This window comes from Chinchilla lanigera, unplaced genomic scaffold (assembly GCF_000276665.1).
Source record: "Chinchilla lanigera isolate Chin_1 unplaced genomic scaffold, ChiLan1.0 scaffold00089, whole genome shotgun sequence".
In the NCBI taxonomy this organism is placed as follows: Eukaryota; Metazoa; Chordata; class Mammalia; order Rodentia; family Chinchillidae; genus Chinchilla; species Chinchilla lanigera.
The window spans coordinates 649,046-674,947 of record NW_004955490.1 but is presented as its reverse complement, the minus strand read 5'-3'; the positions used below and the strand labels follow the sequence as shown (position 1 = coordinate 674,947).

Below are 25,902 nucleotides of genomic sequence, written 5' to 3'. Positions count from 1 at the left end.
AACTCTGTATTGTCTGTATTGTGCTTGTGATATGTTGTAAAATGTTGTATGTCTGTTAATGTTTCCCTCCTTATATCCTTAAAATAAAAAAAAAAAAAAAACTAAAACACTAATCCTCTTCTAATACCCTAAATGTTCCCAATAATTCTGTTTACTTTTTTGTTTCACACTATACCCTCTACTTGGTAGTCTCATAATTTTAATGTTCCCTTTCATCATGGTGACTTCCAAATCTTTATTTCTCTCAAGAAGCCTCTATCAAGCAAACACCAATGGACATAGCTAGTTGATATATCCAACAGACATCAAAATCAATGTGTCTACAGCTGAACTATTTTTATTTTACTAATTAGCGTGTCCTATACTCTACTAGTAATATGCTAATGGAACTTTCACTCAGTAATACACTAGTCAATCTTCATTAATATAAATGTGGGAATCATAATAGCCTTTTATTTTATTCTTATTACTATAACTGATTTATCAAATACTACTGATGATATTCTTAAATAATTTTGAAAAAGTATCTCCTCATCTCCATTTCAACTACATTTGTTGCTGTCCTAGTATTTTTGCTCATTTATTCAAATAACCACAGAAGTGTATATTAGAAAAGAAGAAAAAGTTTCAAATCCATGACTTTAGCTTCTGCCTTAGAAACTAGAGAAGGAGGGCCGGGGATATAGCTCGGTGGCACAGCGGCTGCCTGGCAAGCGCAATGTCCTGAGTTCGATCCCAGTACAAAAAAGAAAGAAAGAAAGAAAGAAAGAAAGAAAGAAAGGAAGAAAGAAAGAAACTAACTAGAAAGGGGCAAGTTAAATCAATGCATACACAAAGAAGAGAAAAAGAATAATGTAAAAAACAGAAAACAGGAAAAAAATCAGTGAAACAAAAATTAATTCATTGAGAAGAATTTAAAAGTTAATATGCTGCTAGTTAAGTCAACCAGAAAAGAAGAGGAAATATACAAATTACTAATATCAGGGATAACAGAATTGACACTGTAAGGTACTCTACAAATATTAAAACAATAACAAGGGAATAATATGAATAATGTTAAAACAATAAGTATGATAAATTAGAAGAAATGGATACATTCTTTGGAAGGTGTAACACACCAAGACTCATCCAAGAAGAAACAGATAACCAGAATGTCCCTCTATCTGTTAATTATTTTGTGTTTTTAGGGCAGGGAATTAAGACCCAGGGTTCCACCATGCTAGGAAAGAGCTCTACAACTGAGCTAAACTTAAATTGTAGTTTGAAGTCTTCCCAGAAAGAAAACCCTTGACTTAGATGGGTTATTAGTAAACTTGATTAAATAATTAGAAAAGAAATATTAATTCTGTCCAAATCATTAAGAAAAGTGAAGAGGAAGGAATATACACACATGTCATTAGGTCAGCATTACCTTGTTTCCAACATGCAAAGACATTTAAAGAAAACCAAGGCAGGTGTGGTGGCCCATGCCTATAATTCAAGCTCTTTTTGGAGGCTGTGGCAGAAGGACTGAAAGTTTGAGGACAGCTTGAGCAACTTAGCAAGACCTTGTCTAAAATAAAAAATAAAATAAAATAAAATAGACCCAGAATATAGCTCAGCACTAGCTGGGTTTGCACCCCATTACAAGAAAGGACAGGGGAGGAGAAGGGAGTGGAAAAAGAAAAGGAAAAAGAAGGAGGGGAAAAAGAACCCTAAAAACCAGAGTTCTAAAATTTAAATGGAAAAAAAAAACCTAAAGTATTCAGTGACATAAAAACAGAAACAAAAACAACAAAATCCATCATGACCAAGAGGGATTTATCTAACCCAGGAATCCAGGATTGAGCTAATATCTGAAAATAAATCAGTGTAACTCATAATATTAACAAACTGAAAAGAAAATAACTATGTGACATCAATTAATGTAGAAAAGGCATTTCATTGAATGCAACACCCATTCCTGGTAAAAAACTCAACAAACTAGGAGTATGAGGAAACTCCCTCAACCTGATACAGGTCATCTACAGCAGATTCACAACTAATATCATACTTACGGGTGAAACACTGAAATTCCTCCCCGCCTAATGAATGAGTTCAGCAATGACTAATGAATGAGTTCAGCAAAAAAAATTGGGACTAAGACAAGGATATCTACCCTTGCCACCCCTACTCAACATTATACTGGGATATCTGCCAAGGGCAATTAGGCACAAAAAATAAGGAAAAGTCATCCAAGTAAAAAAAAAGAAGCTGTTCTATTTACAGAAAACATGAGCATCCATGTAGAATATTCCATATCTTCAAAAAGCTACTAGAACTAATAAGTTTAGCAAGACTGTAAGGTATAGATCAATATCTAAACACTAACTGTATTTCTATATATTAGAACCAAAGCATCAGATATTAAATTAAAACTAAGCACAGACACAACAACATGCAACATGTAATAATATGCAATACTTAAGGATAAATATGCAAAATTTGTATAGTGAAAACTACAAAATATTGTTGAGGTAATTAAAGAAGATCAAGTAAGAATATATTTTGGTTTTAGAAGGGAAGACCTAATATTATGATATAATCTTACCTATATTTTTCTATAAACTCAGTACGATTTCTACAATAATATAATCTGTCTTTCTTTTTCTGTAGATGGTGACAAATTACATTTATGTGTAAATGTAAAGGAACGAGAATACCAGAATAGCTTTAAGAAATAACAACTTTAGAGAGCTACTACCACTTGATTTCAAAATGTATAGTAAAAGCAAGATAGTGTTTTACCAATGTAAAAATCTGGAAAAAAAAGTATCAGTGGAACAAATTAAAGAATACAGAAACAGACCCACAGATGTACGGGCAAATGGTTTCTCATGCAGATACAAAGGTAAATAAATATTACAAGAATAGATTTGTAAATGTTAGCTGGACATGGAGGCAAAGAGCTGCAATCCCACCTAGGCAGGAGGCAGGAGGATAACATGTTTGAGGCCAACATGGCCAATTTAGTGAGACCCCTGTTTCAAATTTTTAAAACAGGGGGTTCGGGGAGCTGGGGATGTAGATCACTGGCACAGCACCATTGGGTTCAATCTCCAGTACAGCAAACAATAGCAGCAGCAACAATAACAGCAAAAAATAGCTGTGGGAAAGATGGTATCCATTAAAAAAAACCTTTGGAAAATTCAAACTCCCCAAAAGCTATCTCCAGAAAACCTTAGTTAATATCACACTAAAAGATAAAAGACTAAATGCTTTCCCCAACATCAAGAATAAGACAAGATATCCACTGGCACCACTTCTATTCAAATTTTAATAGTTGAGAATTGTAGTCAGGATAACTGGGCAAGGAGTGACAAAAAGCATCCAGACTGAAAGGAAAAAATAAAACTATATTTGTAGATAATATGATTTTATACTATGAAAATCCTAATGCATACAAACACAAAGGAACTATTAGAACTAATGAATGAGTTTAGCAAGGTTACAAAGTAAAAGATGAATAAAAGAAATTCAGTTGTATTGATATAATAGCAATACAAAATTTGAAAGTTAAATTAAAATATTTATAGTAGTTTAAAACAGAATAAAATATTAAGGCCCTCATTCAACAAAAGCAGCAAAAGACATGTTGAAAACTACAAAACATTATTGAAATTAATCTTTAAAAATATAAATAATGGAAAGATCATGTTCATAGACAAAGTTTTCTATAGATTCAAAGCAATCCCTAACAAAATTCCAACTGGTTGTTTTGCAGAAATGGACAAACCAATACTAAAATTGAGAGGAAAATCCAGTAAAGTAAAAGTAACCTTAAAATGGAAGAAAGCTGGAGGAAATGTAAAACCTACTACATAATCTGATTTCAAAACATACTACAAAGCTATAGTAAGCAAAACAATGTGGAAATCACATTAGGATATCAACAGGAAAAAATTGACAGAAATCAAGTCTTACATTTATGGCAATTTATTTTTGACAAAGGTGTCAAGACAATTTAATAATAAAAAGCCTTGTGAAAACTTGGAAAACTACATATCCACATGTAAAAAAAATGGATTTGGAACCCCACCTCACACCAAACCTGAACTAAAAGGGGATCATAAACCTAACTATGAACACAAATACTATACAAATTTTAGAAAAATTATAGGCATAAGTCTTTATGACCTTAGATTATTTAGTGTTTTCTTAGATGTAACATCAAAATCATAAGCAACAGAAGGAAAAAAGGGAGTAAACTGTACCTCATCAAATTAAAAATTTTTGTGCTGTAATGATACGAAATGTGGTTGGGAGCATAGCTTGGTGGTATAGCACTTGCCTAGAATGCATGAAGTCCTAGGTTTCATCCTCAGCACCACAAAAAAACAAACAATAATAACAATAACAAAAGAGCTAAGAATGTGAAAAGACACCCCACAGGAGAATATATTTCCAAATCATATATCTCAAAAGCACCTTGTACATGAAATCTGTAAAGAATCCCTACAACTCCATAAAAAGATGAATACAATAAGCCCCAACTTACAAATACTTGACTTGTGAACTTCCACAAATATAAACAGACCTTGCATTACAAACACTCCTAGATGTGAACAAATTGCAGAAGTGGCTCATGTGTCTTCAGAACATTGTCACAGTTGTGATCTTGTTTGCTTACTGTACAGTGTGACAGTGTTCAGAGCCCAGGATGTCCAGAAGTAAGAAGAAAAGCAGTGGTGATGTGGAGGGGACGGCTGGGAAGTGGAAAGTGATGTGTACTGTGTATTTGTGTCAAAGGTGTATAGGACTCACTTTGTCAGACTTGTGAAGTGGAACACATTCCTAAACTGAGGACTTACTGCAGTCTAATTAATAAGTGCACACAGGATTTGAATAGTCATTTTCTCCCCAAATGAATACATACAGTCAATAACCACATGAACAGATGTTCAACATCATTTACTATTAGGAAAATGCAAATTGAAACTACCACTTTTCACCTGCTGGGATGGCTAGAATCAGAAAAGCAGACAATAACCACTGTTTTAGAAGATGTCAAGAAATCAGAGACCTGACACATCGCTGATGGGAATGTAAAATGCTGCAACCACTGTGGAAAACATTTTGGCAGTTCCTCAAAAAGATAAGCCAAATTCCTATATGACCCAGCAATTCCACTTCTAAGTATAACCAAGAGCACTGAAAGCAAGTGTTCAAATAAAATCTTATTCACAAATCTTCACTGCAGCATTATTTGTAATAAACAATCAGTGGAAACAAACCAAAGGTCTATCAACTGACAAATGGATAAACAAAATGTGGTATACGCATAAGATGGCATACCACTTAGTCATAATAAGAAATGAGCTACTGATTTATGCTACAACATAGATGAACCTTGAAAATAGTATACTCTGCTAAAAAAGCCAAACACAAGACTCTGTATTATATGATTTCACTATATAGTAAAGTCCAGAATAAGCGAATTCATGGAGACAGACTAGGGAAGGGTCTGTCCATGGGTAAGAGGTAACAAAGGTAAAGGGTAACAAAAAATTTCTTTCAAGGGTAATAAAAAATTCTGCTGGTAAAGATTATTGTGACTGTTGCCCAACTCTGTGACAATATTAAAAACTATTTAACTATACACTGCAAATAAGTGAATATTATGAAATATTATTTTCAATAAAGATGTCTGAAAAAAATGAATTCATGAGCCCAATCTCAGTCTAAAAACAAAACCAGAACTGTACCTTTCACCATATACAGATTAACCCAAAACTGATAATACAAGTAGATGTAAAATTTAAGATTACAAAACTTCTAGAAGTAAATATATGAAAAAATCTCTCTGACCTTGAATTTACAAAGGTTTGACACGAAAGATAATTCATTTAAAAAATAAATTATACATAACAAACTTTAATTGCTGCTATTTGAAAGCCAATCTGAAAAGAATTTAAAAAATCCAAAGACTAGGATACAATATTTGTGAATCAAACACCTGATAAAAAAAAATTTACCCACAATTTCTAAAGAAATCTCAAACTTGATCCTAAGAGAACAAATGACCCAATTAAAAAGTAGAAGATTAGAAAATACACTTCAGTAAAGGAGCTATGCAGATGGCAAGCAAGGTCTTGGAGAGAAGTAACCCTCTGGAAAGGTGATCAGCATCATCAGCAGCTTTGTTTTTAGTAGTCCCTAAAACTGGAAACAACCTCTAAAATGTCTATCAAAGATCAATTGGTCAAAAAATTGTGGGATACTACACAGAAACAAAAGAATTACCTATCTATGTAATTAACTACACAAGCTAGTCCTAATTATGCCAAATGATAAGTCAGAAAAAAATCAATTTTGATTTTTCAGATATTATTCCACGAAGATTTCCAATTTGACATTTTCAATAAACCTTGAAATGCTGCTAGTCTGGCAAAGCCTAACATTCTAGTCAGAGTCTATCTATGAATTTACAAAGGAGTCTAAATGTGGAACAGTGTATCATTTTATTTCTATGAAACTCAAGCAAATGCAAACTAATCTATAGTGACAGAAAGCAGATTAGTAGTTGCCTGGGGAAGAAAGAATTGAAAAAAGACAGGAGGAAGCTATGGAGAATAATGAATTATGTTCATTACTTCGATTGTGGTGATGATTTCATCACGTATGTGTATATTAAAACATATCAGGGCTAGAGATATGGATCAGTGGTAGAGTGCTGGCCTAGCATGCACGAGGCCCTAGCTTCAAGCCTCAGCACCCCGCTAATATCCAAATTGTTCATTTTATCATATGTCAATTATACCTAAACAAAGCTGTTACAAATTTGAAAATATCTTACAAAAAATAAGGAAATGAAAAGCATTGTATATTACTGTCTTTGAATTCATGGAAAAACACATTGAAATAAAAATAAAACTCCTAAAATAAAAATGGCAAAACAAGTACAATGTCATAATAGCTAGGAAAGACAAACTCTCCCCAACTTTTTATTTACAATACTACTTTAATCATTAATTTTATAACACTGCAATTGTCATGTGAGACATAAGCCAATTCTTCCAAATTTCAAAGTTTGTCAATTGCAGATATTATAATATACTACTAAGATTCCCAATTTGACATTTTCTTTTTCTTTTTTGTTTTTCCTGTACCGGGAATCAAACTCATGACCTCAGGCTTGCCAGGCAAGCGCCCATACCACTGAGCTACATCCCCAGCTCCCCCAATTTGACATTTTCAATAAAGTTTAAAATGCTATTAGTCTGATGCAGTCTCATCTTCCACTCAGAGTCTCTCCACAAACTTACAAAGGAATCTAAATACCTTCCCCCCAATAGAAAAAAATGATAGTAACAATGGCATCACAACCAAGCTACAGTTATGGCTATTAACTTATGTTCGGTCAGCAATGTACACGATTAGTAAACTTTTCCATACAGGTATCTGTTTTAGAAATGAATTTAAAGCAGCTTTAAATATTTATTAGATAACTGCTGCAATTATCTACTGGAGCTTACTTGGAGGCTATCAAGAGAAAGTATTAGTTTTCGTATTCAGAAAACATTATTCATTGCTATTGTGAAGACTGGAGCTTTCATGTAACAAATTAACATTTAAATGACCATCTTGATAGGTAAATAATTACCTGTGAGACACCCAGCTTTTTACAAGCATCCAAAAAATTTTCTACATTTCTTCGACATTTTGCCATGCTCAGCTTGGGCTGTAAAGAGGGAAAATATGCATTTTCAAGCATTTTTATACAGAAATTTATTAAAAATGAAAAATGAATTTATTGAAGTATATTATTTAACATTTTAAGAAGCTATATTTTCTTTTGGAGAATGGACAAACTATAGACATAACTTACCACTGCTGGCGATGGTACATGAATACTAGCTACAGAGCGTGGCCTTATGTGATTGGCTAAATGGCAAAGAACAACGCCATCCATCAGTGCAGCTCCAATATCATCAGGCAAAATTACTTTTAACCTGGATTCGAGATTCTACAAAGAAATGAGAACAAATCACTGATAGTCTATCTAAACATATGTCATATACTTACATTACTAATGGTTAAATAAATAGTTGTATCTTATCAATTTTCCAAGCTAAAACAATTTCTAGAAAGCAGATCTGAAAGGTCAATCTGACTTACATTCCGAAGTTGTCGTATTTGTTCTCGCTCTTCCCGTAAATGTTCCATCTTTCTTCTCATTGTAAATCCTGGATCTGTTGCCCCATATTCCTGGCGAGATGAGCGGCTAAAAGCTTTATAAAAACAGAAATTTCTTAACTTATTACAAAGCTAATAAAAGGAAAAAGCATTGATGGAGAAAATGGAATGGTAGAATCAGTACAAAATTACAGAGAACACGAATACTTATTAATACAGTCTAAGTATTTTTTCTAGTATAAATTTGAATTTTACATAATTGAAAGCAACAAGGACCACAAATGTAATGATTTCTACCACCTACACATGTTCTTATTTAAACATATGGTATTCAAAAGTCATGACCCAAGTACAAAGTCATTATTGAAGATGCCAATTATTCATTTTAAAGAAAAAATTATTCTTGAAGATCAATATAGTTATTTGGGAATAAAAACTATAATTTAATATCTCGCCAAGGAATATGGATCCATTTTCTTTTGGGCTTGCCAAATGTGAAGAGATACCTTTTTAAAACCACAAAAAAATAAGAGTTCTATAATTTCAAACAGTGTTTGGTCTGCTAGCAGAGTGATCATTCTAACAGCAATCACACAAAAGTGGAACTAAGACTTCAGTATATCTAAGGCAAAAAGCTGAGATTTTAGGGCCTTCAAAGTAAAGAGGAAGAAAGAAATGGAAATGGGAATTGCAAAGACAAATAAGGTTAATGGACAGTTACTTTTAGGAGAAGGGAAAGAATCTATGTGCACTTAAAACTGTAAAATCAATGCCATTTAAGCATGGAAACTTCAATTTTAAACAAAAATAAAATTTATTCAAAAATATGTATTTACCTGATCTAGGCTTCAATCCAAAGGGACCATGTGAAAAAGCATCAGTTCTGTCATATTCCTAAAAACAGAAAAAAAAAACCCTCTTTTTGCAAAATAATCAAGGTACATATACATATCCATTCCAAATTGACTCACCTTTTTTTTCTACGATTAGTGGAAAAGAGAAAAGCAACTGCATTTCAATTCAAGTTGATAACACACCACTTCAAAAAAGTCAATACGTAGGCTGGGTGTAGTGGTGCACCCTGTAATCCCAGCACTGGGGCGGCTGAAGTAGGAAGATGGCCACGAATCTGAGGCCAGCCTGGGCTACATAGTGAGTTCCAGGCCAGCCTAAACCTATGTAGTCAATAAATATTTGCAAATTGACCTGACTATGCCATTAAATACTTCTCTCTCGCAGTATGAGGAAAATGGAAAGATCATTACCAAAGTGTATAAAATATTTTTTTGGAACAAAAAAGATTAAAATCTCTAAAGTAATGAAGTACAGTATATTGTACTGACAGATTTATAGATTTACCAACACTTATTCTGTATCTACTGTTGACTTTATACTCAAGAGTAGATATTCCAAGGCCAATCTACATATTTATGTTAAAAGGGACTATAGAATAATAGATCATGATACATTATTATCTTATACCTCAATGCACACTGTCTCAAAGTTTTTTCACATACAGTGGTGTGCTATGGAAGGTTATGCGTCGCATGAAACAAATCTGAACTTGGGAATCAGAAACCTTAGGCTATGTCTTGAGCACATTTAATTTTTCTGCAATTGATTCTTCACTTTTCAAATGAGATCACTGTGAACATTAAATGAGGTAATTAAATGAAAGTTCTTTGTGAAATGTGAAGTGATAAAATAATGTAATCTTAGCAGCATCTTATTTAATCTGTGAAACAACCCTGTTAAATAAGTAGGATCTATGCTGTAGTCACTTCTCTATTTGTTGATTGGGCTCTTTGGAAAAATTATGTGTTGCTTCAGGTGTAAAATGACGAAGATGAAACTTAGTCATAGCAATACTTTTTGGTTTAAATGTAAGAGCAAACAAATTGTTAAAGTACTACACTAATTGTTGTTACCATTTTTTCCACATGAAATTGAAGCAATCAGAGTTCTGCAGTGTCTGAATCTTTTACTGATTAACAAGCAATATGTAGTTTAAATTGGATGCTAGTTGAATGACAAAAACACAGCCTTACAGTTTCTTTTTTTTTTGGTTTTTCTCCGGTACCGGGAACCGAACTCACGACCTTGCGCTTGCCAGGCAGGCATTTTTGCCGCTGAGCTAAATCCCCAGCCCCCAGCCTTACAGTTTCTTTTCACTTTTTTGGTAAAATAGTTATGAATTCCTATAAAAAATTTTATTTATCTGAACGCAAGCAAAAATATAAAAGCAACACAAATTATGTGAGAAACTTGGCAGTAATAATCTCCTCTGTAAACATAAATTGTAACATCATAAAGGAACTGGGAAAACAAGTAGGAGTCACATATATATATATTTTTTTTCATTTATGTATTTATACTTGCTATAATTTAAAGGAAGGATTTACAGAAACATGTGACAAAGAATAATTTTGGGATATTATAATTTAAATTATTTTCTAAAAGCATATAATATTTTACCTTCCACATAAATAATTCAGAAAACTCATGCCCAACAAATCTATATAAATATTTTATAAAGCAAGTCACATGAAACAATAAAGAATCCTGACTTTCTAAGAAAGTAGTGATATTTAACATATTGTGAAATATTATCTGCATAACCAAAGTGAAGAATTTGGGTCACCTGAACATTTAGATAAATCCTGAATTTACCAAAGGAATGCATACTAATTTATTTACTAATGCCAGTGCACTTTATAACACTAAATAAGATAATCTAAAGTAGAAAAGATACTGCTTAGAATGTTTTAAATTTAAACCATTTGCTGTAAAACCAGAGGTTAAAGTAAATTAGAAGAATCAGTCGTTTAAACCACCAGAGTATTTGATCAATCTGAATTGTACTAACTGTGACTTTCATATACTGGATCTCCCCATGTCCACTGCCCTCTAACGTGCCAGGAAATGTGTAACCTTCTGTCGATAGGAACAACCCACTACAGGGATGTTTCTCGTGGAAAAAGGAAATTTCTCTTGCATTGCTTTCAGACCTAACTGGTTACAAAAAAAACCAAAGGCCATTGTACAATGCTAAAGTGCCTTTTCAAATCAAAACTTTAAAGCTGTTTTTAAGATTCAACATTTATTTAAAAATACAGTGGTACCTCTGTTCATGAACTTGATTCTTTCCATGGTTTTGGTAGCAAAACGAGTTGGATGAGAACCAAATCAAATTCAATGGTCGGTTTCAATAAAGACCTTTTGGGGAAATTTGACTAAATTCTCATGCAGTTCAGTTTGCTACCAGAATCATGGAGAGAACTGCTTTGCCAGCTGAGGTACCAATGTACAGATAAATTAGAAAGCAAACATTTCATAGCGCTTTCTTTTAGTGATCTATAGATACTTTCCACCCAAAATCACAAACAAGGGCTATTTAACATGAATATTTACATAAAAATGGTATCCTTAAAATCTTTCAGAAAGGTTTGTACACCGTAATCTACCACAGATTCTACAATAGAAGTGAATAAGCTACTTTGTTAATAAAAGAAAAGATGACAGTAGACAAGAGGCAAGGAAAAACCCTACATAACACATAGAGGACATATGAAAACATACAAACGTACAAAACGTACAAAAACAGAACTTGTACCTCAGATGATACTGGAGATTGTGGTGACATATTAGCATAGTCACTGTCTTGCTAAAATATAAAAATGAAAGATGAAATTAAAATAGAAAATGATTTAAACATATACTATGAAAGGAAAACTGAAAATTGTTTTGATGAGCTGCTAAAGAAAGGAATCTAGAATGTACTTCTAGCATTCTGGGTCTCAAAATGTGATTTGTGAAGCAACAGAGTAGGCATCTTGGCCCTAACCAAAAATCAAAATCTATGTAAGATTCTGAAGTGATCCTTAAGTATTTTAAAGTTTGAGAAATACTGTCTATACACAGTAGCAGTGATGTGTTACAATCTGAGACAAGTAAGTAAAGGGATGCAAAAATTCCATCCCTCCAATAAGAACTTTTATCAGGAAAATTATGTGAAGAAATATAAGCTTAGAAAAAATTAGAAAGAATTTACTTGAAATAAAGGAAATGAACCATAATTTTTGAGTGACCTACTGCAAACCAAATACAAAAAATCTTGACCTTTAACCTGGAATATGCACAATGTATCAAACATTTATTCATTCGACAAATAATTATTGGCCATCCACTATATGTCAGACACTATGTCAGACACTGGAAATATTGACAGTTTGTAAAATACCATTCTTGAAGAATCTCTTACTCCAGAGGGAAACAGATCCACATGTACTGATCATGAAACATCCTCACTCTGTAATGGCAAATGATGAGGCACAGACCAAATGATGTTAGAGGATGCAGGGGAGAGCGGGGCCATATGAAAAGGGCAAGTTTCCTGAGGAAGTGAAACCTTAAGTGAAAGCTGGGTGCAGTGGGGCACGCCTATCCTCCCCACTGCTCCGGAGGTTGAGGCAGAAGAACTGTTTGAGCCCAGGAGTTCAAGAGACAGCGTAGTCTGAGTGTTTATCAGAAAAAGATGGATGTGAGAGGGTAATAACAAAGACACAAAAGTAATAACTGGAAAGATGAGGACAGAAAGGATATATTTAAGCAGTTCTTTATTCTAGAGAGTAAGGGGAAGGAGGGCAACCTCTGAGTTGAGGCTGATGTGCTAAGCAAGGCCTTAATAAAAAAATAATACAAAATTTACCTTTTAAATTACAGGGAGAAACTGAAGATTTCTGAGTCAATGGCCCGATTATATTTGTGTTCTTTGAAACCTTTCTGGCTGCAACAAAAATGGACCAAAGAAAGGAAGAAAAGCAAGGGAACTACTGGAGCAACCCTGGCAAGAAATGATGAAGCCACCATGGAAAGGAAGGTGGAGAATGCATGCAGAATATTTTAGTAGCCCCGGGGCTGGGGATTTAGCTCAGCGGCAAAGCGCCTGCCTGGCAAGAGCAAGGTCGTGAGTTCGGTTCCTGGTACCGGAGAACAACCAAAAAAAAAAAAAAAAAGACAGGAATATTTTAGTAGCCCCAAATAAATAGACCAGTAAATAAATAAACAAATCAGTAGGTCTTGGAGATGGATTACATATTGAGGCTAACGGAACAAAAATGAGTATAAGGGGACAAGAGGAGTGGCCAAGTTGAACTCTAACTTGGTGTTCAGTAAATGTTTTCTGTAAAAGGCCAGAGTAAATATTTTCAGTTGTGTGGCCCGTATGGTCTCTGTGGCAACTACTCAGCTCTGCTACTGTAATGCAAAAGCAATCACCAGTATTGCTCTTTCCCAATAAAACTTTATTTACAAACTCAGCCAGAGGGCTAGATTTGGCCTTGGACCATAGTTCACCAACTCCTGCTTTAGTGGGATGACAGACGGTGATTCCACCAACACAAGTCTCAACCTTGACTACACATTAAACTCACATGAGAAATTCTAAGGAGTTCATTGTCCCGGCCACTTGACATTATTCCTGGGCCAACTACACCTGAGAAGCTGAGGGTAAGATACAGCACCAGTATTCTTTAAATCTCGCAGGTGATTTTAAAATGCAGCTAAGGTTGAAAAGCACTGTACCAACTGAAAAAGTGTGTTTAGAAGAAAAACATGAAAAACAAATGAACATACTGAGCCCTAAGTAGGTGTATGAGATATATCCAGAGGAGATTCTAAACAGGTAGAAGATGGATATAAGATTATAAGGGCCTGAAGCTCAGGGGAGAAGTCTGGACTAGAAATAAAATTGAGAAGTAGCAGCAGGTACACAAGTGTTATTCACTGAAATCTTGCCAAGCTGATAAACTCACCCTAGAGAAAACACAGTGGGCCATCATTTGGAGAACATTTATCTCTAAGAGGAAATATGAGATTTACAGATGTCAGTGAATCTGTGCAATGGAAAGCTGGGGTCAAGGATACAAGAACTGACTGTGTTTACGAACTAGGAAAGGCCCGGTGTGTTGGTGCACACCTGTAATACCAGCACTGGGGAGGCTGAGGCAGGAGGATGACTGAGAATACGGGGCCAGCCTGGGCTACCAGGTGAGTTTAAGGCCAGCCTAAACTGCATAGTGAGACCTTGTCTTGAAAAAAAAAAGAGACACTAGGTAAGTATTACCAAATATACCCATACAAAACATGTCATTCAGACTTAACCATAGATACCAACAGTAAAAAAACGGCCAGCTTTGGCATAACTGTCATTTTTTTATCCCAGTAAATTCTACTGGGATAAAGCACACAGAGAAATATTGGCATTTGAGCTGAGGAAAAAGAAATCATCTAGTTCTATTCATTATTTTTGTGCGATTTTATTTCCTAGAAATAAAGGCATTTTCAGAAGCCCAGCTAAGTATCCAACATCAAATTAACTACTAATTTTCTCAACCAAAAAGAACACAAAACTTAGGTATTTATAGTGATGAGAATGTATCATTTCAAAAATGCTAGTCTGCTACACAGCTTAATCTTGTACAATAGAAAAGCTTATAGTAATGTATCAACTATATACATCCAATTAAAAATTTTAAAATACTGCACAGAATTTGTTCAAATAATTTCTAAAAGGAGTTCCTAAAAAAGTCTCAACTGACTACCATGATGATTTAAGAAGCTAAAAGACAGAAAAAGGTAACATTTAAATTCATGGATTATAGGCTTAAGACAAATATTAAGAAAATTCTAAAACTAATCTATTAGAAATTCTCTTCTACAGGACATACAGAAATCACGTGATTAGATTAATAACTGTATGGTAATGCCCAGAAATTTTTATCATTAGAAAAACCCGTACACTAAATCCGTAACAATGACACTAAAAGATGGATTGTTTTTAACTGATCGAGCCAACTAAACACTAAAAGTAAACATTTCAAATAATAATTAATATTACCCTCTTTTACTCACCTCATCATTTTCATTGCTGCTTGAACTCTTCCTCATTGATTTGTACTGAAAAACATTTAAAACACTTTATTTTTTCTTCAACATTGTCTACCAGCAAATTACATGTGAAGTTTATTCGTACTTTGATAACTTTATTAAACTACCTGATATTAAACCAGTTCTACTACTAACACATAATGCTTTCTATGTACGAGGCGCTGTTTAAAATACTGTCAACATATAAAGTAACATTTCCTGCCTAAGTCAATCCCACTTCCCACTTTGTCAGGTTTGCAACCTGCAGGTTGTGTTAGAGACTTCTTTCTTAATTCACGATATCCACCATGTCAAAGTCAGTTCTTCTACAATCTGTCTCTGACTTACGTCTTCTGAATTTTTATAACTATCACCCTATCCCAGATCCTCATTATCTCTCGGCTGGTCTGTAATCTCATTTTTCTAAGATGTTGTCTATAATTCAGCAATCTACTGATTTCAGGCTTTAAAAGAACACTGCACTAAACATACATACTGATTATATAATAATAGTAATAATGATAATAGCTGACACACTTTCACTTACTACATACCAGTATTGATTCAAGTACCTTATCCGTATTAACCATTTAATTTCCATAACAACCCTATGAGGTAGTACTGTTAGCCTTGTTTCACAATGACACACAAAGATAACGTGCTAAGTATAAAAAATACTAGCATGTGTCAAAAAGGTTCTTAGAGTCAAGTAAAGAGAGGATGATAACCACTGAAGTTCTGATTCTTCCCCGCTGGAAATGATCCTGTAAATCAGTAACAGACTGTGCTGCTGCTTCCAACTCATGACTATGCTATTGAAAAAATTACTAATTTTTAGATTATATCCAAACCTTTTCACCTGGAATTCAAGGTTTTATTTAATGGTCCCCTTTACTTATGTAGCATTATCTTCCATGTTTCTTGGAAAAATAATCTACCTGATATCTTAACCACAAACTGGGGAGTAAACTGTGATGGAATTAGAAATATGACATATGTTCCTTTACTGTCTCTCCTTTGACAACTACAATTAAAACTTTCCCGCTGATTCCAGACGTAGCTTCAATATACCTTCAACCCAGTGTTTGAGAAAGCCATGGAGTAGGGCTGGGGAGATAGCTCAGTGGCACAAGCACTTGCCTGGCAAGCACAAGGTCCTGAGTTTGATTCCAGGTACCAAACCAAAAGAAAAAAAAAAAAAAAAGAGAAAGCCACGGAGTGAAGCATGAGCAAAAAATGAAAGAAAAGAAAAGAAATCAATTTGCCATCCCTAGGCATGATGATGCTTGCTGAAGTAAATTATCTTTGGTTTTATTCTACTCTGACGAAATAGTCACATTTGAGGGAATAATATGCTAATATTTATTAAATGATTATGCTGCTTCCAGTGCTATTGTAAGCACTGTATGTTATTAAATAATTTATTAGTTATAACAGTCTTATATGGGAAAGTACTATTAGACTCATTTATAGATTGGAAAAGTAATAATAAAATCAGCAAGATTACACGACTTGCCAGAGTCACATAGTAAGTATTCAAGTAAGGACCAGGAACTAAGCGATTTGATTCTAAAAGCTCAAGCACTATGCTATATGCTTATGTATACATCTCGAATGATGACTAGGAATATGCCAGGAATAAAAGGCCTGGCTAATAGGTATTCTCAGAAGGAAGCACAAAGAAATAAAAATGCACAGCCTATGTGGGAAACAAAGAGTACGTCAGTGAAGCTGGTGAGGAGAGTGAATTGTGGCAGGTAATGGAATGTAGAGAAGTAATAAGGAATGGTCCATGAAACTTTGAGCAGTCCAAATTGTATCTTACTGGTATTAGAGAGCCAATAAAGAAATTTTTGCCTGGAGTTGCTCAAAGGGATTTATGAAAGGGGAACTATTAAGAAAATATTACAGTTATCCAGACAAGAAAGTATGTGTTCCAGCAAAGATAAAGGCAATAGAGACAGAGGGGAATAGGAAGAGGGACACCTATCATTAACAGTGACAGTGATGAGCATAACCTTATTGTGAACTTGATTGGATTATGAGACGCCTACAGAGGTGGTTTGATTGTGACGGTGCTGACCTCTTCAATGAATTAATGCACTGAAGAGTTCCAGGCTGAGTGGCCTATTGGGAGGTGGACCTCCTGGGGTCATCTTTTGAAGGGTGTATCTTCTCTGGCTTGTTTGTGCTCTCTCTGCTTCTTGGGTGCCATGAATTAAGCAGCTTTCCTCTGCCATGCCCTTCTGACCATGAAGTTTCTGCCTTATCAAAAGCCCAAAAGCAGTGGAGGCCAGCTGACTAGGGACTGAAACCATGACGCAAAATAAACCTTTCCTTCTCAAAGCTGACTTTCTCAGGTACTTGGTAACAGTGACAAAAAGCCGCTTAATACAATGACCAACCACATAAGAAGAATGAAAGAGGGAAAGAATAAAAAAGGACTGAGGTACAGAGCTTAGACAATGGAGGAGACACTGCTACCATTAACTAAAAGAATAGAGGAGAAAAATCTGAACATATAGGGTGGGAAGAAAAGACACACTAAATTTAAGATACATGTAAGGCATCCAGACAATCAGAAACACAGATGTAGAGAACAGACAATATTATGGGATGTGACTTTAGACTCAGTAGAATAATAAGAAACATCTGGAGTCATTAACACTCCAGAGAAAGCTTTCAGAATAATAAAGAGGACAAGACTCTAACAGCAAGCAGAAGTTCAAGGACGGTAGAAGGATATCCAAACAATCAAGGAAGATTGATTCCTTCCTCCCTTTCCTTCTTTCTTTCTTCCATTCCTTTCCGCCTTCCCTTTCTTCCTGGAAATGAAACACAAGGCCTCCCACATGCTAGGCAAGTGTTCTACCACTAGATACATCCCTGGACGTACTGTGGCTATAAGGACACCAAATTTTCTATCTTAGAATAGTAATGTTCACAGTAGTGGCTTGTTCTCCTATTATAATGTATTTACTGAAATAACCTGACTCAATTTATTTTCTTGCTTACATACTCAGGCCAATGGGCTGACATTCTTTTACTTAGTTTCAGGGGCTTACCTGAAAAAAAATACTATCCTACATTAGTTTTGACAACTGAGATTTTAAAATGAGGAGTCTAACTTCACATACACACACTCATACACACATTGTATACATATGCAAACACTTTCAGTACATGTACTAAAAGCCAGCTCCCAAATAATTTACCATGGGAAAGAAACAAAGATATTTTGTGGCTTCGTCATTTATATACGTTAGGATAAGTTGCACAAAAGCTTTGTATGTTTTATAACACAGCAAGCCAAAGGAGCCATCACTAGCCAGCAATAATTTGGTATAAACCTTCTTAGTACTGTATTTTATTCTTTTCTTGTATTTTACCCTTTAACTATAGATCCACATTAGGTTCAGCAATAGACCCTATAAATAACCTTTTCGATTCTCTGGAGAACTGTGATTAAATTTCTTTTCTACCTTTAAAAAAAGATACTTGGGGCTGAGGATTGAGCTCAGTGGCAAAGCGCCTGCCTGGCAAGCGCAAGGTTGTGAGTTCGATTCCTGGTACTGGAAGAAAAACAAAAACAAAACAAAACAAATAAAAAAAGATACTTTATAGAAACTCATGGATGATATTTTAATCATGAAAATATTGGCAATTCTGAATTATAGTTCAGATTTAATTTAAAAAGTAGTATCTTAGTGCTAAGCACATGGTCTACCACTGAGCTACACCCTCAGTCCCGCTGCATGTATGTTTTCTTGATGTAGAGAAAAATTGTTAATATCGTTCAAACCTTTCACAATGTGCTAACACTGACATCTTCTGACAGTTGAGGAGAACTGCACATCTTCTTAAACCTGCCCCATGACTGAAATTTATGTTTGCACCCACTTTATCAAGAAACAAGCAACATTTACTGAGGATTATGTAATGGGGACTTCAAATATTATCCCATTTGATCTCTTAACAACTTTCTAACATAACCTACATGGTAGAAGAAATGTTTTAAGCCATAAAAAATTAATAAATAATGCTATTAAACAGAAAATATATATATTTTTTCTTTTTTGAGTCAAGGTTTTGCTATGCAATTCAGGCTGGCTTTGAACTCACTTTGCAGTCCAGGCTGGCCTCAGACTCATTGGGATCCTCCTGCCTCAGCCTCCCAAGTGCTGGGATTACAGATGTGAACCACCACACCTGGCTTAAGGGCTTATTTTTTTTAGCAGTGAAATTGAATTAATTTTAAAGTATTTGTTCCTTTGACATTAAGCTATCTACAGTAAATAAAGAAGCAGCATAACATAAACTCTGAATTCAAATGTTAACTCTGCTTATTAGCTAAGTGAGCATTCTAACTAACCAATCTTTTTTTTTATTTTAAAGAGAAAAAACAACGATACAAAATTTCAAAACAAAATAATAGGAGATTAACAATGGTTAATACATTGTGTATTGTTATCTTCAAAGTAGTTGCTTGGATTAGAAGACATAAGCATGAAAAATTGATTAAACAGTATAAGCACAAACCTTTCTTTTCAATGAACTAACAGAAATTAGTAGAACTATCTTGTATATATATATATATTTTTTTTTCTTTTCCCTTCTTTCTTTCCCCTATCCCAATTGTTCTTTCCTTTTGAGCAGTTTCTTCCCATTTCGCAATATCTATTGTACATTTTAGATGTAATTTCCTCTTTCAGTTTCTACTTAGCCAATCTTGTCTTAAATTCTCCATTGATAGGACAGAAACAGTAATGACTGTACTTACCTCATAGGGTTGTTCCGAAGATGAAACGAGTCAATTATTTGTAAAGCACTTAGAGAAGAATCTGGCACTTAGTATTTGTTATATTACACAGGTGCTTTGATATAGTTTGATTATATTAGGATAAGGGAGATTAAATGAACATCAAATCTTTTATTATTCAGAAATACTAAAATTTCCCCCACATCATCATTTATCAACTTTTACCTATAAACAAATTTTGTTCAGTGCCTTGGTTCAATGTCCATGAACAACAAAAAGGAACCAAAACCAAAAAAAGTAAGTGCAGATCTTTAAAATGTTAGATCAAATAGACTTTTGGGATTGCTGATGAGGATTCTTCTTAGAATGTCCTTTCTTTTTCTTCGTTTCTTTTATTTCTTCAATATCTCTCATACTGGCCAATTAACACAAGTCCTACTAAAAGGGCTCAGCAATTATACGCTGTTGGCTTAAATTCTTCACAGACTTGCTAAAACATGTAGGTTTTTTTGTATTATAATACTACTTCCAAATACACATTATGTTCCCACATATGGAAACAAATGAACGTGCACTAAGGAAGATATTTCTACCTTAGTAGGAAAAACAGAAAGTAAACCCTATTTATTAGTGATATTAAACTGGATACTACCTATAATTTAACTAAATACTACATGTTTACATAAAAGTATTATTAGACAAGAATTATACTTTGGGAATAGAAAAGGTACAAAGACAACAAAATTTGCTACTTACAGAGCAGTAACAAGTTTGACTGTTCATTCAAGTCAAATGCCAACAATGACTTCTGCTTAGCATTGAAAATCAATATAAATATACTTGCTACATTAAAATACTCTAGCCTAGTTTCAACTAAAAACTAATTTAAAACTGATAAAATCAACATTAATAAATAAAAAATAAATTTTACAACTTAATGAAGTACCTTGAGATATTCTTTTCTAATCTGCTTGCTCCGCCTCCTCTCTTCACTTTGCCAAATTATAGGTTGAGATTCTGGCCACAGGTGCTCATCTATTTGATCCTTCTGATTTTCTAATGGCTGTAATAAGACAATTTCTTTTAAATAAATAAGAACAAGATAGACTATATGCTAATAATTTAATTTCCTCTTACCTGCCACGCAAGCAGTGATGATGGTGAATTAACTTCTTCTGCCGAGACACTGAAAAATTATAAAGATGCTTTAAGATACCTTGAAACATTGAGAAGAATCCTTTGATAGATATTATTAAATATCATAAAGTTGTCTTTTTTTGTAACCAAGAAAGTAAAGATTTTTCCATGCCATTACCTTCAACTAGTAACGTAAAACTTAATGCTAACAAAAACATATTTAAGTACCCAGTAACTGTTGCTCCACAGGAAACACCAAACTGAGTTTATTTTATATCAACTTTATGGATAGGACTACCCTGAGGATTTTGTAGAGGCCAAAAGAAGTTTAAAGTAAAGAAACATACAGTTGAAGGACAGACAGGAAGTTATTATACCAAATAAACTACCAAAATCTACTTTGTTTTTTGGTACCAGGAATCGAACTCAGGACCTTACACTTGCCAGGCAGGTGCTTGTGCCACTGAACTATATCCCCAGCCCACCAAAATCTAAAAAAGAAAAAAATCAACGAACAATTTCTTCTTAAAAAATGCGAAAGAGCTCAGAAAAGTATTTCTTTTTTGCCTTCTGAATCCAATGGAAACTATGCAGGAAATTTTTTGCATCTAGTTTTTCTGTTTGGATAAGGATGATTGTGCAAGGTCTCAGATGGTACATTTGAACAGGATTTCCACTGTAAAAATATATATATAAACAAAAAGCCCAGTAGAGCTGCAATTTTATAGCATTTCTTTGGAACTTCTGTACAGTAAAAGAAGAAAAAGACATAAATACTAGAAAAAAGATCAAATTTTCAAAATTCATAGATTGCCTGAAAGAAAAAACAATTATTATAAGAGGGAAGGTTACCAATTAAAGAAAATTGCAAAAGTTAACAGCTTTCTTATATATCAATCATGAGTTACACTGGAAAAATCTCATTCATAAAAGGAAAGAAAAGTATAAATTACCTAGGAAGAAACTTAGCTACATACGTATAATACCCACATAATAAAATTATAAATGTCTAATAAGAGATGAAAAATTTCTTGAATGATGAAAATGTTTTCATTCAAGATGAAAACATTCTTGAATGGACCAAGTACTCCAAACATAACTTCAGTTTCAAATTAACATCTGAAATGAACTGTAATAATAATAAGTATTTTTGGCTTGCTTCAGAAATTTGACAAAAGAATTTCAAAATTAATTTGGAAGAATGGATGACCAAAAAGAGAAAAGTTATATAATAAAGGGGATATGCCTATCAAGTAATAAAACGTATTATATAAAGCTATAGTAATAATGGAGCTGGGGTGCAGCTCAGTGGTAGAGTACTTTACTTTGTATGCACAAGACCCTGGATTCCATCCCAAACATACACACATACATACATGCATTCGCTCCAGAATCTGTAGATTTTTCAATGGAAGAAAGCAATACAGTACTACAGTCATAATGACTTATGATACCAGTGACATTTACAATCATTGTTGAAATGAAGGATTACATAACAAATACTATGGAGACAACTGCTTGCCTGCTTGTAAATCATACACAGAAAGACAAAGAGGTAGGAGGTAAAATAAGAAAAGGTGGGAGGGAAGAAAACTAGATTGCCTTCCCATTCCAAATATCAAAGTGAATGTAATAAAAGATTTATATATACTTAAATATTCAATTAAAAAGTACCTGAAAATTATGGGCAGTAGGTGGGCAGAGTGGTGAGCACCTGTATTTGCATCTACTTGAAAAACTGAGGCAGGAGGATCACTTGAGCTCAGGATTTCAAGATCAGCCTAGGCAACATAGTGAGAACTTGTCTCACAAAAAAAAACAAAAACAAAAACAAAAACAAAAAAACCCAGGAAGAAAAAATATATTGGCAGTCATTTTCAAATGTTGGGATTCACAGAGCCTATGGCAGAAACAATCAAAACCAAGCACTAGCAGATATAAATACAGAAAATATAAAAATTAGACAATAAGGCTGGGCATGTAGCTCAGTGGTGGAGTGTGAATTTAGCATATGTGAGGCCTTAAATTTCATCCCAAGGACTGCAAACAAAAACAAAAGCAAAAACACCTAGATTTTGCTTCTGGCCATGGCAGAGTAACAGTGACCAAAAATTAAAGCAATGAACAAAATGTATGAAAGTATGCTTTCTGAAAGGCATGGAATACCAAGCAAATAAAAGTATATTATTCCTTAGAGATGGGTAACAAGCAGGATGAACCCATGAACTGGCCAAATTGCTGCATGGAGAGAGTTTCCAGGCCACAGCCAGGGGAAGGAGGACTAAGGCAGAGTCTAAACACTCCCTCAATTTAAGAGAGAGAACTGGGAGAAGAGGAGAAAAGGTTAGGGTTCACAGAACAGAATAACAAAGGAAAAGGTAATGCATAGGGAGTTACACAAAGGCTTCTTTCAAAGTTTCAGCGGAGTTCTGATCACCTATCTACCTCTCTATGTGAAGAAAGTCAAATAGAAATAATCAGAAAACTAACGTTTACTAAGCACTTAGGTGCTAGGTACTAAGGCTGATTTAAAATTTTATCCAAAGCCTTATAGCTAGTAAGTGCTAAAGGAAGGACTCAGATCCAAATTTGCCTGACTTCAAGGGCCATGCTCTTTCACCTGTACCTGGCTATCTTGCCAACTCATTTCTCAATAGTTTATCACAACTCTTTTGTATGCCTGTAATGACCCAGGCTCATGCTGATTGCTAGAAAGGGCTGGAGACCTTGGAGAGTAGCTCACCAGATCACTACCAGTACAAAGTTATCCAGATGTTTAAAAAACTGACCCCTCTTCAGAAATCTAAGTACCCAGAATCTTTCTAGGTCATTCCTACAAGTTTGCATGTTGTCTAATGCCACCAACAGTTCATCATTTCTATTAGTTGTGGACTTGCATGTTCCAAATTCCTATTTTAAAATACAAGGACCAAGAACCTGGTGTGGTGGTCCATGCCTGTAATCTCAGCACTCTGGTAGGTTGTTGGAAGAGGATCTTAAATTCAAATCCAGCCTGGGAAACTTAGTAACTTAGCAAGACCTCATCTCAAATTAAAAACTTAAGAAAGAGCTGGATGTAGCTCATTGAGAAAACCCTGGATTCAATCCCCAGTACCAAAACAAAACAAAACAAAACAACAAAAAACAGGAAAACTAGGAAGATGACCCATTAGGAGGCCACTGTAATAATTCAAATAAGAGATGACAAGAAGTAGGCTGGCAGGATTGAAACTGGTAAGACATGATCAGATTCTGGAAATATCTGGAGGGTAGTCAACACGGTTTGCTAATGGGTTAGCCATGTGGTGTGAGAGACAGTGACAAAGTAAGCATCACTCTGGGGATTTTGAGTTGATCCACTAGGAAAATGGAGTTGACATTCTGAAACAAGGAACAACTCAGAAGACTTTGGTTTGAGGGTATAACAAGAGAGATTAAGAGTGTGGTTCTGACTCGGTATGGTGGCACACACCTGAAATTCCAGCATGCAGGAGGCTTAGGTAGGAAGGTCTCTATGAGTTCAAGGCCAGCCTGAAGTACACACTAAATTCAGGGCCAGCCTGAACTACAAAGCAAGATCCTATCTCAAAAGAAAAAAAAAAGAAAGAAAGAAAGAAAGAAAAAAAAGTGTGGTTTTGGAAAGTAAAGTTTGACATGCCTATTACACACCTGAGTGGAAGTACTGAGCAAACTGCAGTGTGTACAACTCTACAATGTGTGTGCATGTGCATACATACATATAAACAAGTACAAATATCTATGCACACATATAGAAAAAAAGTATGCTAAGGTTTGAATGTGATCGGAGTGTGTTCTCCAAAGACTCCTGTGTTAAAACTTTGATCTTCAGTGTGGCAATGTTGAGGTTCCGAGATATTTTAAGATGTGGAGATTAGCTCAAGGTAACTAGGTTATAGGGCACTGTCCTTGTAAAGACTTGATGTGGTTCTATGGGACATTCATTAGTTCTCAAGAAAATGGGTTGTATGAAAAAAAGTGAGCCTGAGCCTGAGCCTCAGCTTGAGCCCGAGCCCGAACCCGAGCCCGAGCCCGAGCCTGACCTCTGAATCTGTCTCGCTTCCTGTCATGCCATGGGATCCCTTCAGAAAATGCTCCAGCCACTGTGATACCATTTCATGAGGCTCTTAACAGAGACAAATAGAAGCTAGTACCATGCTGGTAAACCTCTGAAACTGTAAGCTAAAGAAATTTATTTTCCTTATAAATTGCTCAATCTCAGATAGTTTGTCATAGTAACATAAAATATATTATTACAAGCTCTAAAAGGGAAAATACCAAAATAATATGACTTGTCAATTCCAGGGAGTAAGACAGTGGGTGATTTTTTTATGTCTGCTAAATTTTCCAATATTTCAACATAAACTGTATTATTTTTATAATCAGGAAAAATAAAGAATTTTTGATTTTGTTTTTAAAGAAGGAACTAGGTGATTATCTTGTAAATGAGAAAGTAATAGTTGTGTAAAGGAAAAGCTAGGATTGACTACCACAGCTCTGAAGTTTGAGCAATTGGAGTTTTCTCAAGAAAAAGGAAGTTTGAGAGGAAGCTTAAGTGAGTGAAAGGAACTGAAGAAAAAATAAATAACAGGAACTTTAAAGAAATCTAAACTCTGAGATAGCAGAATCAGTAGTCAAAAGGAGAAAGAGTGGGTTAAATCTCATTAAGTAGAATTTGAAATAGGAGATACAGATAAAACTCAACCTTGGAGGGCACGCTTAGCATGTATTTATAAGGCCCTGGGTTTGATCCTCAATATCAAAAAAAGCTGGGGGTGCAGAGCTTCACCATACAAGATGGTAGGAGTTCAACAATGGTTCTTATACTGCATATTGTTGTTTTCAGATCAGTCATTCTGATTACTAGATGCAAGAGTGCAAAATTGGTCAAGAAAGAAGAAAATTTT

At 34.6% G+C, this 25,902-nt stretch overlaps 1 protein-coding gene across 1 annotated transcript in view; it reads right to left on the bottom strand.

Annotated features, from left to right (window-relative positions):
- Positions 1-25,902, bottom strand: part of Lrch2 (leucine-rich repeats and calponin homology (CH) domain containing 2) — a gene marked incomplete in the record, with an annotated part of 109,101 nt that overhangs the window by 3,679 nt on the left and 79,520 nt on the right. Inside the window, 8 exon segments of the mRNA XM_013504515.1 lie at positions 7,622-7,699; positions 7,847-7,984; positions 8,137-8,249; positions 8,991-9,048; positions 11,768-11,818; positions 15,067-15,111; positions 20,787-20,903; positions 20,978-21,026. Of these exon segments, the coding sequence (XP_013359969.1) occupies positions 7,622-7,699; positions 7,847-7,984; positions 8,137-8,249; positions 8,991-9,048; positions 11,768-11,818; positions 15,067-15,111; positions 20,787-20,903; positions 20,978-21,026 (649 nt within the window).